The following is an 18,161-nucleotide window of genomic DNA, read 5'->3' as shown; positions in this document are numbered from 1 at the left end:
CCCCCTTTGTTGTTTCAATTAGCATCATGCTACAAACACTCAGCTATGTATAGTTGGCCCAAGAAAACCATGCCTGCGCCCAGTAAGACATCCAGCCTGTCAGTCTGACGGTTCGCTGGTGGACATTAAAGCAGTGAGCTGACCTGGAGCAAATGCAATAACGTTAAGTCCAACAAGAGTCCTTGTCCGGGAGACAATCAAAAGGTTGTAAATTAAGCTTATCTAATTTAACGGTAATCAGTACTCGGAGGGTGGGAAGTAACGTCTAGTGTCCTATTCCTTCTGCTGCCCCAGGAAGGGAGGGGTTTAGGGGTTGTAAGTCCCAGAAGATGTGCAGTTTGTCCCAGGTTCTGACTCCTCGGCCATGCCTCGGCTCATCACAGCATTTGGATGTCATTACACCACTGGAATGTGGTTAGAAAGACCGTCATGCTTGTTTTTAAAGTGATGGTAAATAAGCAGAACAGAAGTGATATCAACCATCAGCACAAAGCAGCAGTAACAGCAGTCTAATGCTCCTGCCTACAGAGCCAAGAAGAGTTATGGGATTATTGGAGCAGGACGTGGTGCCCTCAGATTATCTCGTGTAGCTAATTTATTTTGCAGATATGGAAACAGAAGGGGCAGACGTCTTGCCCAATGCCACACAGCTAGTGGGTGGCCGAGCTAGGATGAGAGGCCAGGCTTCCTGACCTGCTAGCCAAGGCCCCTGCAGGCTGTCCCTGCTGTATGCCTTCTGTTTCTTCCTATTAAGGAGACTGCAGTCAAATGGAGGGGTTTGGATCCCCTGCCCAGGCAGCTAGGTCTTAGACTCACTGATAAACAGTGAGGTCAGGATAGAGATGTGCACAGGGATAGAAAAAGAGGTTTCTCAGGATTCTATGCGCTGGATCTAGGTTTTTCTTGGCCCAGCCCTTGACTCTATTTTACTGGCTGCTACTCCCATGGGTGGGGTGCTGCTCAAAGCAGTGGCTGACTGATTTTCTGGTTGCCTTGGAGAATATGGCAGTAGTGGCCCTCTTCACTTCTGCATTTGAAGAGGGAAGGCAGGCCCACCCTTCACATCAATATACAGAATAATAACTCTGGTGGTGAGCAGGAGAGTGTCACTGGGGGATGGTGCCCTGAGATGATGCGAGGAGGCCTGCAGTCTGTGTCCTCTAAGTCCCCAAGAAAGGCATCTAGTTGGCTGAGAAGTAAGACAAGCGGCATTAGCTTGACCAGAAAACTATCGTTAATTCCTGTAGGCAACACATTGCTTCTTACATGATACCTTGCAGAAACAGAAGAAATACCCTTCAGAAACAGCAAACCCCTCCATATGTAGGACATGATCCGGGAACATTCTTCAGCCCATCAGCAGACTTGAAAGTCTGGCTTTGGTTCTTTAAATGTCTCCCCTTTGAAACCAGAATCATAGATGAGATGGTTTAGCTTCTACAGAGACTTGCTCCAAACACGTATCTGAAGGCAAGTCTCTCAAGACCCCATAACGTTGCGTAGGCTGAAGCAGTGATTGGGTTGATGAGCTAAGACTCAAGGTTGGATAATAATGAGACCCAGGCAGGGCTGAACAATGAAATGCTCTAATTGATTTTATGCGTGTGGAATGACACACGCACACCCCCGATCATGCTATAATGAATCTGCATGCTGTGTGCGTACAGATTTCATGGTGGGTCAATTATACCACCCAGATCCTTCAGTTCCTGCAATCCACAAGCCAATCTGTTACCAGGGTGGGAGGGCTCAGGGCACAGGCTGAAAGGTGGCAGAGACCATAAAGCCTGTGGTCAGTTCACATTCCCTCCAGGAGAAGGCAGCAGTGGGGCCCGTGCACATACCAGCCACACCACGGGGCTCTGCTTCAGTGCACGGAACATGAGCTTCTGGACCCTGAGCGTGACCACTGGGCTGGAATTCCAAAGCCCTGGTTTCAATTAAATTCAAGTGAATTTGACTAAAAGTTTGAACTGATGCTAACTGGTTTCCAAAACACTGGGTAACAATAAGCGCTCTGGTCTTGCCCACGGACAGACGTACCCCGTTCTGAACATGCTCCTGGGCAGCAGGGCGGCCAGTGCGCCCCTTACCTTGCCGGGCAGGGATCCAAACTGCAGGATTTCAGGAGCCGGGGCGGCCGCCGGCTGGTCACGCACAGGTTCTCATCCGCGGGCTCCCGTGTCTGTTTGTTCAGGCAGCTCACCACCGCCTCCTGGACACCTGTGTACAGATCACACTGTCAAGGCCAGAGTGGGCGTGTGGGCGGTGAGCAAGTGTAGACAGGACAGCTGGCGGGAGGTCTCTGCGACTGGGGCGACTCGCTGCGTGGCAGGCAGTTGAAAGTCCGGGGCTGCCCATCTCGTCAGGCATCGCTCCGTCTGGAGAAAGCACTCACAAGTTTGTGCCCCTTGAGCAGGGCAACTCCGCCAAAGTGCGGAGGCTGCTCCCAGTACCGCTGAAACGCTTAGAAAGATGCCACCCGGCTACGCCGCCGCCAATGCTGAAACAGGATCATGTAAAGCAGAAGGGGAGCAGGATGACCAAAATAATGACCCCAAGACCTTCACACATTGTATTCTAATCAACAGGAGATGACTGTATTTGGAAGGCAGGCCCAGAGCCGTGTTTGAATATCCAGCATTCTGTAAATTGCTGTGCTTCTGGGGCCTTGCATCTAGGGCTTTGCTGGTTTCCTTTTGATTCGGGTTCATTTCTTTAGTGACCTAGAGCAGCTTGGGAGGTTGGAACAAAGAAAGAGAACAAGATGCCTAATGGCGAGTGACATCCATGGAAGACAATGTTCCCACTGCCACCCACACATCCCTAACTACAGACCTAGGAAAACAGGAGTTTGAGGAGTGATTGGCACACGGTTACTTGGCGGCTCTTCCAAGGTGGGGTGTAGGATCTCTCATGGAGACTATCATGGGACAGGGACACATGTAACCATGTGTCCAGATATAATGGACATCCTTGTCTTGTTTTTGATCTTAGAGGAAAAGCTTTCAGTTTTTCACCATTTTGTATGATGTTAGCTGTGGGCTTGTCATATATGGCCTTTATTACGTTGAGGTACATACATTCCCTCTATACTCACTTTGTTGAGAGTTTTTATCATGAATGGATCTTTAATTTGGTCAAATGAATTTAATATCATTAAATTTAATTTAATTTAATGTAATATGCAGACATTTCATCCTGCTTCCCAGTCATAATAGCAGTAGCAAAAATCCTCTGAGAGAACATTATTAGCCAAGTATTGAGGCTAGGATCTTGACATGCCCCATTCAATCCTCTCAACAACTCCATGAGGCAAGCACCGCTTTAATCCCCATTTTACAGATAAGGAAACTGAGGCTTAGAAGGGTGAAAAGACTTGCTACGGTCATACAGTTGATAGATAAATGGTGAAACTGTAGTGCCTGTGCCTTAGCACTGGAGCTTTAATGACTGACAACTTTAACATTCAAAAATACTAAGAGGATGTTATATCTGCTGGAGATCTTCAGGAATAAACTAGACATTTGTCTGGAATCATTTCAGCAGAATTCAGTTTAAAGAAGAAGAGAGACAGGACATTCCTGATAATTTGCTTTCAGTCATTCATAGCTATATATATAAAGATATGTACATCTAAAGATACCTATGTGGTATTAAATATTTGTATGCAGTTATAGCAGAGTATGTGGCCATCCATATAATAGTTTTATATATAAATACACATACATTTTCTTTCTAAAATTTTCTGCATTGCTTCATCAGATAGTACCTAACATAGTACGACAGACCTATCACTTCTCAGCCTTGTCACTTCCCTCCTCCTATCTACCCTGTGTTTCCCCAAGAAGTTATCACCCCAATCAACAGGCTAATGCCTTCCGAGGTGATGTTACACTGACTTAGAAAGGTCACTCAGCAAGCCACCATTTAAAAAGTGACATTTTAAAGCCTGAATCAGAATCGCCTTTCTTTTTTCCTAGTAAGTCTGACAAATCAAACATTAAAAAAATCAGTCACAATATCTTCCCTGTCAGTTTTCTTTTTTCTAAGCCTTTTACGAGCTTCAAAAATTTAATTTGAATATATCACGGCCAGTTCAGGGTGGAGCATTTGAGATTCATGCTAGACATTCAAGATATTCCATCACATTCTGGAATGCTGACTCCAGGGTGTCCTCCTGGTTGCAGCTGGAGTGAGCCACTTGGAATTCATGGTATGATGATATGGCAAAACACTTCACAAGAAATTGTTGATATCTTCATTGATACTTCCCACCGGAACAGTCTGGCATTATTAAGGTAATGATGACAAGGCACTAGATGAGGTGAACTGTTCCATACAGAATCTAGAGCTGTGATTCTGTTTGAAATTAAGGTTTCAGTTCATTTGCCTACCTGGTAGTATTCCAGAGATTCTAAATGTTACTCTAAAATAAAATATATTTTGGCTTTAGTCAGCTATTGAAAAGCTTATGAACTTGAGTTGGCAATCCCTGAGGCAGGAAGTGACCACAGGGCTTTTGTCACCTGCCTTACTTGAAAAGGCTTGCTTGGGGCAGGGCATGTATTGGGGGTGTATGAGTAATGTGACCTGTTTCCACTTTGTGAAATCCTTGTTTAGAGAACTGAGGTCCTTTCAGGACTGCATGGAATGGGATTGCAAGGGTTAAAGTTTCTAAAATGACATCAGTAATCTTCTGAGACACATAGAACACATTTACATGACCCCAGCCAATAATCCTAGCTCAGGATAAAAGTCACCTTCGGGTTGGTTAAACGCTGAGATTAAGAAGCATTCTAGAGTTACTACCTTCTATTCTAACGTCTTCTAGAAGGATGCCCTTGGCCTCCGCAACATTGCATTCAGGGTCTGTTGTCATCGCATTCCTAGATGGGGCCTGGGGTGCGGGAGGCTAAGGGCAGAGCTCTGTTGTAATGAAGGAGGATCTGGGACCAGACCTGTGGTCAACACACAAGAAACTTTTGTGGCATTAACGAACGAGATGCCTAAAGCGCAGGGCATTCCAAAGCAGAGCGTGCAATTTGGGCCAAGGGGCGGTGGGAAGGAATGGGGGCCTGGAGGAAGCAACGTGGCGTGAGGGAGCAGCCCTGGCATGGGGGTGTGGGAAGTTGGAGAGGGAAGACGTGTGAAGACTTCACCTGTCAGTTCACAGTATACTTGGCTCAGGGCAGTCGGGCCCGGATGTGAGAAGTTAGCTCATCAAGTCTTTGCTACTTTCCAAATGGGCTAATTTTTGCACTGAGAAGGACGTTTTAAACCAACACAGAACACACGTGTGTGTATGGTCCTTTCTGATTCTGAGTTTTCCTTTCTTGACAGAAGCAAAAGGAGAGGACTCATAAGGAAAAGGGAGCAAGATGCACAGGATTTCACCTTTTATACTTGCTGAAATCAATTTCAAGTTTTCCTTCAGCTAGATTTTAATGTCGATTTTACCATCTAGGAGGTCAATAAAGCTGTTCAGGTTCAAATCCGCTCTCCTTGACCACACCTATCCGTTCACATGTGGAAAATTAAAATATAATCAGGAGATGTTAGTGAGACAACAGGACACAGATCTGAACAGGTTAGACTCACTTTCAGTCTTCCAGAAAATGGGATTTTCAGTGTTTATATCTCCCAGAATAGCATAATTGTTACATGATATTTGATGACAGCTTGGGGAAACGCAGCCACCAACTACAGCCTAAATTACTAACTAGTTCCTTCTGGTTGCTACCTCTGCTAGGTGAAAGGTTACTTTTGTGTCTATCCGATTTCAGCTCTTGAGGTTGCAAAAACAATAAAATTAGCTCGACTGGTCTTATAACCCAAAATTGATTTAAAATCTATGTGTTAATCCTGCAGATTTTTGATTGGCTTCAGCAGGAATGATTAAAAATATCTTCAACCTTGTGGGTTATATTTTAGTGAAAGATCAAAGTTGGTAGTACCATAAAATGTTACTGCCAAACGATGACTTCAAAATATACATATCCCGTATACCAAAATAATTTGTTAGTGTGTCTGGGCATCATATGGACCATGTGACCCGAGCATAGTTTCACCACTTTGGAATTTTCAACTTTTAACATTTTAGGCATAGATATATTACCTTGGCACAGTGACACAACTGTAGGTAAGTGTGCACAGTTGTTGACAGTTAAAGACCTAACTGGATACAAATGATGTACACTTTATGTTATACAAAGATGCTCAGTTCCTACAAGCCGACATCATCTGTGTATGAAATATACAAATCTTATTTCCAGATCAATAGCTTCTGAAAACCTTTTAAATGAAAAACATTCCACATACTCTCTACGCTTTGAATTTTATACCCCTGGTTGACCAGCAGAATGGTTAGAATCTTAAAGATAAAAGTATCTGGTCATTTATATACTCCATTACAGCATCATTTTTCCCATCTGCTCATAAAGTTCCAGGCTTGACTTATAACTGAGAATCATAACTGAGAGATCATGAATAATTTGTTTCAAAGCACATTCATTTTAGACTAAAGATCATGATTGCTCAATTCAGGTGATTGTGGAAATCGGGGATAAACACACACCATCTGGACTCTTGAGTCGTTCACTATGTTGGAAAGAAGCAATTGTAAGCCACTGCTGTGTCCTTTCCACCTGGCCTCTGAGCTCCTGCTGGGGCTCAGAGATCACCAAAGCTTATTTAACACCTCTCCCTCATTAAGCATGGAAGAAAAGATGTCCTCATTGTGAGTGGAGGGCACCACAGGAACATGGATTATAGCGGAGTTCCAAGAAACTGTCTTCCAGAATCAGATGGAAAATCTTAGGTTTTAAAATAATAGGCTCTCCATGAAAACACTTAAGAACTCCATGGTTTGAAATTGGAAGACTTAGAAAAAAACGAGAACCTCAAGGTCAAGACTATTAAATGCTTACGAAGCGACCTAATGGAGAAAATTGATTTCTCTGCTCGTACTTGTTCCACTATCCATTCCTTTTCAACTACGCATGAACAATTTGGGCAGAACAACATGTCAGAACAACATGTATTCTGACATTCCCAGTAATGAGAAAAGATGCTTTTATAGAAGAGTTTCCAAAATGTCATGGTTTAGAAAGCAGTTTGGGGAAATAATTTTAATATAGATATTTTTATACCAATTAAGTAAGAAACTTTGCTGGGAATGCAGACCCTTAATGTGACAACAGGGGTTACTGAGAGCCAGTGACAGGGATTTGATGGGAAATCAGCTAGCGTTTCCTCACCTATCAAAATCTCTCTTGGGAGTAGACATGGGAGACAGTGGTGACAGGCATCTAATGTATTTTCTACAGTGGTACGAAAGATCGTAATGTTAAAAAATTAATTGTTGATTTAAAATGCCTTCTTCTCCCACTACAGTTCCATTACTAACACCCGAAATAGAAAAATCACTGAATCCGTTATCACCATGAACTAGACCTAAGAGAACCAGGTCAATATACATGGAAACATTGAACATTATTTAAATAATATTCATTCAGTGAGAAAGCCTTGGGAACTCTCTAAATGCTAAAAGAAGTGAGGTATGATGGAAAGGCCCTTGACAGAGAAATAAACAGCAGGCCTAGTCCCAAATGTCACTCACTAGCTGTGTGATCTTGAAAAAGTCACTCAGCTTCTCTGTTATCTCAGTTTTCTCATCTATAAAATGGCAGTGGGGTCAGGGTTTAATCTTTAAACTCCTTTCCAGTTCTGGGTAACCACAGTGTTAGTTGTCCTTATACACCCTTTCCCTTTGTCAACAGATATTACTTTGGGAATCAGCTGAGTAAATCAGATGGGCTGTACCCTGTCCTTGGGAACAGCAGACTGCTTGTCATCTTGGGTCTTGGTTCATACCACATGCACAGAGGCAAGGGCATAGATAAATAAAAGTAAATGTTGAGAGCATTGCCAGGTCAGTGTCAACTCTGTTTCTCAGTCAGATACGCTAAGATATAGTGCAAAACGTCAGAATGACAACTAGAAGTAAAAGCATTACTTGTGATGGCTACTCATAGCTGACAGTCTAAAAGCTGCTCAAGCCCAAAGAGGAATACATCTGTGTTTCATTCAGTCCGCTTTACATTTAGAATGGCTTCCTCCCCCTACTTATCATGCTTGGACTAGAGGCAATCACGTGACACAGTTGCACGCAGAGAGAGAAGTTAACAGAAAAAGGACAAGACGGTGGCAAAGATCTGAGCCAGATTCCCCCTTCTTACCTCCTCCACATGACTCGGAGCACTTGGTGAAGCCCTCATACTCCCAGTCGTAGAGCTGGTCAAAATCCTGCAGGCCACCGAAGGGGCCATCTGTCTCTTCCGGGTTAAACTCAGGAACCTCCCCGTTGCACGGTCCTGCGTAGCAGGGGCGCTGCGATGCCGGCTTGGGCCCTTCACATTCGTCAACAGGCAGGTCGGCCACGGACTGAGAGAAAGACAGGAGCACCTGGCACCGGACTATTCGCACCTGGGTCCCCACACCACAGGTGACCGTGCAGGCCGACCAGGCCTCTGGGATGAACCTGCAGTCCGCAAGCAGACAAGAGGACAGGATGAGAAGCCCCAAGCAGGAGACCGCGGGTACTGGGAGGGTCCGCATCCCACCTGCCACCGTGGCCCAGTGCCGTCCCAGGATGTGCTCAGGGCTCAGCCACTCTGTCCTGTGCTGGGCGCTTCGGTGTAGTTCATGAGCTCATTTGCCACTGTTTCTGGATTGGTTTCTTCGTGAGTGTCATATGAACCCCCAGCTGGAAGACATTCCAGCCACAGACCACCTGCTTTCTCCCTGCTTTGCACCCACAGTGGTAGCTCTTTGGAGCAGGGAATTGGTTTCTTCTCTATCGATCTAAATCCCAGCACTTGTGTCTCCTGCAGATGCTGGCTATTCTTCCAGCAGACTAATACTAATACTAAAAACTCTAACAAAATCAGCCCTTAGAGATATTTAAGGAAGTATTTTTTTGTTTTGTTTTTAGTCTGGATTTCAGATTCTGTAACTTTCTTTGCTTTTCTGCTCAATGTGCTTCCCAAGATTTATTTATATACAGAAAGAGAAAGAGGTTTTTTTTTTTTTTTGTAAGTTTCCAAGAATGGAGCAGAGCTCACACATTCTTTGAATTAGTCTGGACTGCAATTCTTTTTATATCCTAGAGAAAAGCCCTGCTACAAATTTAAATCCACAGGCATGTCACAGTAAACGAGGGGCTCTGCATTCATACGAGTTTGTTCAACAGCCTTCAGCGCCTCCCCGCCGAGAAAAGCCACATTAGGGAGAACTTGGTTTTTCTCTGAGTTTCTCTAGAATGTAGGACAATATCCAAATTCCAAAACAGGCTTTTTTCCTCCCACTAATCAACAATGGCCATATCTGCAATGACCTTGAGAAGTGCCTAGAAAAAAAAGCCCAGAGGGAACCACTAACATTTTCACGAAGTTAGTATAATAATCTGGAGAAAGGACTTCGGAATTAAAAAAAAATTTTACTTTTCCATGATCCTACTGCTTTTGAACAGGGAGTCATGCTGAGGAGGCATGCAAACCTGGCTCTTTAACCTTGACTTTGGCAGAAAAGGAACGAAGTGATAAGAAGGTTATAGCATTAAATCCCAGCAAGTGAAAATAGTTCCTATCTAGTGTAGGGAAACTGAAATTCTAACAGGAAACCTATCCAAGTTTTCAAACTGGAAGAAGCCCAACAAAGATGTGGCCTGGGCCTGAGCCTGGGCTGTGTGCAGAGCAGGGGGACTGGCCCGGAGACCCAGACCCATGGTGTCTGAGGCATGGAGGGAGTCCCTTTAAGAAAGGCCTGATGCTTGTTTCCTTTGAAGAGCCATCCCCTAGGGGTGAACGAAGGTCACATACAACCTTGTCAGGTAGGTGGATGAGGGAGGAAGCATCACCCAGAATTATTCCCAAGAAATTCTCATCACAGAGTCACCTCCCTCTTTCATTTTTGAATTCCTGACCATCTCCTGGCACCTAGAGAACGTGGTGGGGAGAACAGTATCCTAAAAGATTAAAATGTCTTTCCCTCTTTAAATAACGCTACCTGTAGCAGTCTTTTAGGAATATGAAACCAAAATCTGCAATCGAAATAAGTTTAACCCTCTTATGACACATTCACATCTATCTGCCTGAGTCCTGGAACAAGGATCATAACAAATACACAAGCACTGAAATTTACAACCCAGGTGTGGACAGAAAAGAAAATACATACCAAACTATTTTATATGTAAGAGAAAACCCAGAAGCAAATGATAAGTCTGCCAGCTTTGACAATAGTGATGAATAATGCTTGTTTAATAATGTGGTCCTGAATTTTGTTTTCAAATGAAGAAGATGACAAGATCTCAAAAAGGATGGCACCCTATTAGCTTTTCCAATGCAGTAAGGATTATTGTTCTGTCAGCTATAATAGCCCTCTTCAGTGACTATCCCAAGAGACCAAGGATCAAATAGCTTTTTCGGTACAGGGCCAGATAGGGAAGATTTTAGTCTTTGTGGGCCATGTTTGTGAGTCTTTGTTGTTGCAATAACCTCTGTTTCCATCTTTCCCCTATATATATAAATTTATGACAAGTAGCTAAATTGATTTCTTTATGGCTTATCTCCTAGATAAAAAGTGAGTCCCAGATGAAATCTAGAATATAGAGGCTGCACAAATGAAACCCTCAGCTCTCCTTGCCTATAACATGAATCACTCTGCATTTGTTCTCTCTCCAGGACCGGGAAGATACACCAAAAGCACACAAAGTAGAAAAGGGGTGCTACCGAAGCCCCATGAACTCGTTGCAATGATTGAGACTTGTTTACTTTAAAGTAGCATCCAAATGAAAAAAGTAAAGCAATATGTGTGTGAGGGTGCATGTGTGTATTTTTGACTGTCGGGATACTTAGGGTTAATCTACTTTATGTCTCCCAAGCGAGAACCTTATCAAGTGTCAAATAGCCTTACTGGCTTATCTCCCAACCCACTACCCTTAGGTCTTCATCAAGTTCACACCAATTAAGAACAATTTGGTCTTTAAGTGGTGCTGTCTTTTGGCAGTCATCCTAATATCTCTAGTGCATACACTGGATGATATACTATTCTTTCTCACTGAAGGCAGGAGATTGTATTTCAAAAGAAAAATATCTAATAGTGCAAACGGCCAAATGAATAATAACTGTTTTTCATGTGAAACCTTCCCCCACATCCCTAGATCTGCCAACTCTGTATTTACTATCTTGAGCTTTCTGGCCACAAGTGGGAGGGAGCAAGGTCAGTGAGAGGGCAGTCATATGAGCTAGGAGGTTTAACTGCAATGTTTAGAAGACGCATCTTGAGTAGTTCTTGCTGAGTTAGAACCTTTAAAGTGGGACCTTTAAAATGGAGTCAACGTGTCTTTTAAAAATCAGTATATTAATCGTTTTGATGTACAATGTATTATTGAAGTTTAATTTGGGTAATTTAAAAATTATTTTGGTTAGCAGCACCATTGCCAGATGAATGAAGAATGGCTTGGATAAGTGAGTTCTTTCAAAGGTGGGCTTGAGCTTCAGAAATGATTGATATGATTTCTGCATTTAGTTTTCCCATCTCCAGGATAAAACAAACAAGCGAACAGATCCCTGGCAAATAAGTAATTTATGTTTCTGTCTGGCCTTCTGTTTGCAAGATTCATTGTTCATTTCACTACCAAAATACTTATCCTTTAATTAGAGGTGTTACCACAGTCCCTATTACGAAATAGAAAAGAGTGATAATCAAATTCACTTGTAAAATCCCAAAGTGGTTTAGTTTATTAGTGGCTATTACGGAGTCAGAAGCATGGACTGAAATAATAAAAACGATTATTTTATTAATATGATGCTAAAGAGAAACAATTCACTCTTGGTTAGTCTCACATTCCTGCAGATATTAGCCAGACTTAGCTCTAGTTTTATACACACATGGCCTGATATTTTTTTTTCTTTTCTCCTCTTCCTTTCCTCTCTCCTCCTTTCATATGAGTGCTTGTTAAAAAAAATATCATTGGGATTACTCAAAATAAGTGTAGCACAATATAGTAGCTCTATAGTTGTGTTATTTTGATGCTGTTACGAGCCTCACCCCATTCTCTAGTTTCAAAATGCAAATTGAAACGTGCAGAAAATCACATTAGAAATACTTAATTTTCGTTTAGTTTTCAATCTTATAACATTTGAGTTATAAGTTGATAGGGGGTGTGGATTTCTTTTTCCTCTTTCTTTTGGTGATTTTAGGTTGAGGGGAGAGGAGGGAATGAACTGAATAGTGTAGAAAAAAATTATAAAAACTTAAAAGAGACCCCAAAGATTACTGAATATTCTGTTCAGTGCACTGTTCCTAGTTATTATAAAATTTTAAAATCTTTCATTGCGAGTTATTTTACAACTTTTAAATTGCAGGAAATTGATCATGAGATTCTTTCCCATAGAAATGAAGATTAATTGTGTCTCGTGGAATGCAATTGGTTGTCCTGTGGATAGACCCATTTTGCATCTACTTGTAAATTCATTTCACTATTCTTATTTGCCTGAATATGTTTGGTTCTTTTAAATTTCTGTTGAGTTGGCTGTAACATATTCCTGGTTTCTTCATTAATCAATGAGGTAAATACAATCTTTGACAGATGTTTATTTTATATTCACATGAGAATCATGATTATTCCCTGTCTAAAATTTTCTCACCTAACCAGTGGCCACAGAGGGATCTGGAGAAGAGTATATTGGAAAAATAAAATACTGTATAAGTAATTCTATACCAAATTAAGAATTAAGTCTTTTACAAAAATATGTCATTTGGGGACAAAAAATCATCATATGTCATTGGTAAAAATGGTATTTCATATTACCTCATCTTATTTTTAGTTCAATCTTTCTCTATTCTTTTTCTTTAGTTTTGAAGAGTTGGTTCTTCTCCTGATTCTGGACAATCTTTGAGACAGTAAAATCTTTAGGAAAAGGTGCAGTTACTTAAACCTAGCTGGGAATTTGGGCATTTGGGCATTTATATCGAAGAGGCATTTGGATCTATGAGAAAAAAATAATTGCTGCTGGGTGGGAAAGGAACTAGGAGAGGGAAAGGGAAACACATTCTTTCATCTACTCAGTTATTTATTCAATGTCTCTCAATGAAATTAAAAGGAAAGATGTTTAAAAAAAAAAATCCTCCAAACTAGTAAACAAACAAAAAACCTTTGGAATGTTACAAAGGGCAGGCAACTCTAACTGAATCACTCTAGGGGTTTTAAAGTGATTTACCTATAAAATCCATCATACTAAAAAAAAAAAAAAAAAAAAATCCATCATACTAAGACAAACTTAAAATGATTATTTAAAAATATAGCTAGCTTTGCATTTCATGTTTGTACAAGAAGTAATCACTGGCTTTTCAACACAAAGCTAGACAATTTCATTAATGAATATATACACCTAATTCATTGACATTGTGTTTTTAAATCAAACTTATTTATGAATTCTTTTGTCATTGTAGCAACTAGGGGCTTGGTTTGTGGGGAAAGTGGTTATAAAGGGAGAGTAGGTGACAGTTTAGGGGGGAAGATGGAACAGTTTTGTATCCTGATTGTGGTGGTTGTTATATGAATCTATGTCCGTGATAAAATTTCATAGAACTATTAAAAAAAATGAAGAAAGTGCATGAAAAACTTGTGAAATACAAATAAATTCTATAGCTTTTAAAATATATATATATATATATATATATATATATAGCTAAAGCATTAAAATGCCTCTACAAAATATGCCTCTACATTCACTTAGAACCACACCTAAATCATTCCAAATAAATGGGAATCTAACTTATTGTGAAAGCTCTTTAGTCAAGGATACTTGATCTGAATGTGGAATTATGAAAATATTTCTCAACTGCAGCTGTTAGCTTACAACTCTCTGGAATTGCAAATAATTCATGCTGGTTATGAAATGCATATTGAAGTCTCCAAGCAAAATTTTGCAAAGGTGTCCGGGACATCACTCTACAAAACATCTAATAGCACCACTTTTTTTCATAGGTTCCTCACATCCTTAAGTATCATGCCTGAGTTGTGAGGGTCTTCAGCACCATAAGGTGCCTAGTAGTATAACCAAGAATAGAATGGTTCTAGAAATTAAGATGACAAAACAAATGACAATTTTGATGCAGTCACCAATACAATTATTTGAAAAAAAAAAAAAAATTCAGTGACTGCCCCGTATAGTGCTGCTAACCAGTGATGTGAAGGAAGGACCCAATTCCATAACATTCTAAGGCAGTCCTGGGACAGCAATATTTAGTGGCATTTTCCAAGTAGTTGACTTCTTTTTCTGATGATAGTGATGCCCTTTTGGGTTCTTTGAGAGGCAGCTGGCCCCGGCAAGAATGCCTCAATGGCTTTCTTGCAGAAATGCTCAGTGCTGGAAGTGGGGGAAGAAAGGCTGACTGCATTAAAGAGCACATTTTCCTTTCAAGGAGACTCTGTACTAGAAGGAAATGCTGCAGGAGATCAGAGTTCTCTCCAAGTTCCAACGAGCCAGAGATGACTGGGCTCTTTCAAAGCCTAGGACCTCGTATGTATGAGTACTCCGTTAAACTCATCTTGTAGGTCTGACCCAGCTTCCTCTAATATGGTTCCAGACAAGATATTAGAAGGATGGGACTTCCCGGGTGGTCCAGTGGTTAAGAATCCAACTAAGCCCGCGTGCTGCAACCACTGAGCTTGTGCACCACAACTAGAGAGCCCATGTGCTGCAACTACAGAGCCCATGTGCTCTGGAGCCCATGCACCATAACGAAGAGCCCGCGTGCCGCAACGAAAGATCCCACGTGCCACAACTAAGACCCAATGCAGCCAAAAAATAAATAAATTTAAAAAAAGATATTAGAAGGAATCTTACTAAAGGAGGGACCCTCTTGACCATCAGGATGTTGTTCTTTAACAATAAGAGAAAAGCCAGGAAAAAGACAGTTGATAATAAATGTTTAAGAGTATTGGTCCCACATTGTCTTCTCTTCCTGACAAATCCAGTGCTCAGTTATCTTGTTTCCGGTAGCATCCAGCACACCTGATTGTGCCTTTTTTCTTGAATTACTTTCTCCTTGACTTACATGACACCAAACTTTCCAGGTTTTTTTTTTTCTTTTCTGGTCACTTCCTTCTCGGGCTCTTTTTCTAGATCCTTGTCCTCTCCTCAAACTCTAAATACTGCAGTGCCTGAAGGCTCAGTTTGGTGCAGTCTTCTGATGTGTTCACCAATGATTCTTGTTTTCAAGTACCACCAAAGTACAGGCAACTTCTAAGTATTTACTCTCCAGTCCAGACCTTTTGTCTGAGCTTCATATCGAAACTTTTTTTTAAAGTAAGATTTGGGATAGCAAGCCATTTTACTCTTTGAAAGGAATAAACATTAATTTAACACAATCTATTTATCAAAAAATTATGCAGTGCTTCTTATATAGAAATGCTTAAAACTCACTTCTAAGTGCTTTATAAATAAATGTTGTTAAATCCTAACAATAACCTGATGAGAAAAGAATTATTATTATCTCCATTTTATATATATATTATATATTATTATATATTATTATATATATTATATATATATTATATATATATATATTTTATTATTATTATCTCCATTTAATATACGGATGAGGAAACTGAGATATAAGCCACACACCTAGTAAGGTTTCATGCTCTTAACCAGTACACATTGACATCTCTCCTGATTGACATGTTCACTTGGATATTTCAAAGGTATCTCCAACTTAAAGTGTCCAAAATGGAACTCTTGATTCCCTTTCTTAGCATCCGATTCCTCTTCCAACCTTCTCCATCACAGCAAATGATTCAACTGGGTAGCTGATTGCTCACACGAAAAATTAGGAGTTATTCTTGACCCCTCATTTTCCCTAATTCCTCACTTTGAAACGATTCCCAAATTCTATTAATTCTCCCTCAAAAATATATCTGAAATTCATTTACCTCTCTCCATCTCGACTACTACCACCTTGATATAATAACAGCAACAACCACAACGATAGTAGCTAATGTTCACTGATATGTTTTAAGCATTTCTATATATTAGCTCACTATAACACTGTTAGGAGATGGGTACTGTCAGAAACATTGCGAAATGGACAAACAAGATTACTAGCAGACTTTCAGGGGCTGTCAAATTCTATGGAACTGTGAGTCTTTGTCTTTGGCTAGTCTATTTTGCAACTCCATAGAGATGAAAGTTTCCTTGTAGAGAGCTAGTGATGATGTAGATGTTTCTCGTTCATAGCGATGGAACTTATTTTTCTGTTCATGTCAATGCAAATAATTTTGTCTGATAGAAAATATAAACTTTTCTAAATCCAATTCACATTAGAACTAGTTTTAACATCTTATTGGTTCTGTCATAATTCATGAGTTAAATAAAAAGTTTGACATGTGCTCATTTTATATTTATAAATCACGATTTTACCTTTCTGAAAATTATATTTTGACAAATTATATATCTAACAAAAATAAATTATATTTTAACAGTTATATTTTCATCCCAATTTCTAGATGATAAAATTGAGACACAGATATTCCCAAGGTCATACTGCTAAATAAACGGCAGACTCAAGATTCAAATCATGGCCATTTACTATAGAATCCATGCTCTTTACCACCTCATTGTCCTGGCTCTAAGGCTGCCATGTAAGCCACATCATTGATGCTAACATCTGCTCTCTCCTGGACTACCACAATAGCCAGTGGTCTGGTTTCTTCCTCTGTTAGCTCTTAATAATTCTTTCTTCATGCTGTAGCCAGGGGGGGCTCTTAAAATGTAAACCTTTTCATTGTTCCTGCTATACCCAGAAACAAAGCCAAACTCCTTACCCAGGTTTATATTATGCCATTATCCACCTTCATCTCCTACAATTCTCCCCACCCCGAGCCCAGTCACTAGCTTCCAGACACACTAGTCTTCCTTCACTTGCTTAAATGTGTGTAATTCTTTCCTGACTCAAGGTTCTGGCATGTGTGGATCACTCCCTGGATAACCCTCCTCCCTTCTCTCAGCTTAGAATAACTTCCGCTCATCCTACAGGTCTCAGCTGACATGTCCCTTCTCAAAGAAGACTTCCTGGACTCCCAGACCTTTTGGGGGCCCCTGTCAGACTCTCTGACAGAACCTCTTCATTTTCTTATAACAGTGATCAGTTTTTGATAATCAAGTGTGAATCTTTATGGAATAACTATCTCATTTATTAGACCAAACCTCCATGAAGGTAGAACTTCACATAATAGGTGCTCAAAAATACATTTTCTTTCCAAATGAATAAGTGAATGGGTAAATAGGAGGGTAAGGGTTGATGTTATTATGAGTGATTTGATATTGGGCTTATTCTTGGCTCCAGAGGTTGAAACCAAGCTAGATAAAGAGGCAATAGCCTAAAACTTCAAAGAAATTAAATCATACTTTTAAGTTCCAGGCATTGGCATGGAAAATCTGAAACCATTTTCCTGTTTTAAAAGTTTCTTATGGTCTTTCAAAAAGTGATTGTGCCCAGATTTAGTAGCTATCATGGGCTTATTTATTTATATTTCTAATAGCTGCCTTTGGGCAGTATGTGCTGGCCTTGATTCATCTTGATGGGGTTTGGGTTATCATGTAGCTTGAGACAAGTTTAAGTTCTGTGTCTATCATACTTATGTTAAATCTCAATAAAAACGCTGCTTTATAGAATAAAAGGATTTGGGGCAGCTTTGAGACAGAGGATGCCTTCAGTAATTTATACATGACTCTGGTCTAACACTGCCTTATTATACAACCAGCCACCCAACAGTGAAGACTCTGGAGCATTATGGAATTGTTCCTAGTTTAGAGGAGCCCACTCTTTAAAACTCATTACACACAGAGATTTGGGAAAAAGAGAAGATAGACCCTTAACTGTATGAGCAGATACAAATGGAGCCAAAGCACTCTCCACCAATGAAAAATGAGGCTACGACACTCGTTTCAGACCATCTTTCTCTCCGTTGCTTTTCTGACCTATGTGAACAGAACATGATTTAAAATTTTGGTTTTCCTTAAGGCTAGTCTGATGATTTAAAAAGCCATACCCCAGGAACTAAAATGCCATTATAGCTTACAATGCTAGTA

At 40.6% G+C, this 18,161-nt stretch overlaps 1 protein-coding gene across 3 annotated transcripts in view; it reads right to left on the bottom strand.

The window, feature by feature from the left end:
- ADAMTSL1 (ADAMTS like 1) overlaps positions 1-18,161 on the bottom strand; it is a 464,565-nt gene that overhangs the window by 216,642 nt on the left and 229,762 nt on the right. For all 3 annotated transcript variants that reach the window (XM_068552874.1, XM_068552875.1, XM_068552876.1), the window contains 2 exons: positions 8,241-8,542; positions 2,094-2,223 (listed from right to left, as the gene is read on the bottom strand). In XM_068552874.1, coding sequence (XP_068408975.1) covers positions 2,094-2,223; positions 8,241-8,542 — 432 coding nt within the window. The remainder of the gene's footprint in view (positions 1-2,093; positions 2,224-8,240; positions 8,543-18,161) is intronic.

This window comes from Eschrichtius robustus, chromosome 10 (assembly GCF_028021215.1).
Source record: "Eschrichtius robustus isolate mEscRob2 chromosome 10, mEscRob2.pri, whole genome shotgun sequence".
NCBI lineage: Eukaryota > Metazoa > Chordata > Mammalia > Artiodactyla > Eschrichtiidae > Eschrichtius > Eschrichtius robustus.
Note: the sequence above shows the minus strand (reverse complement) of the source record. Positions and strands in the feature narration are given on the sequence as shown.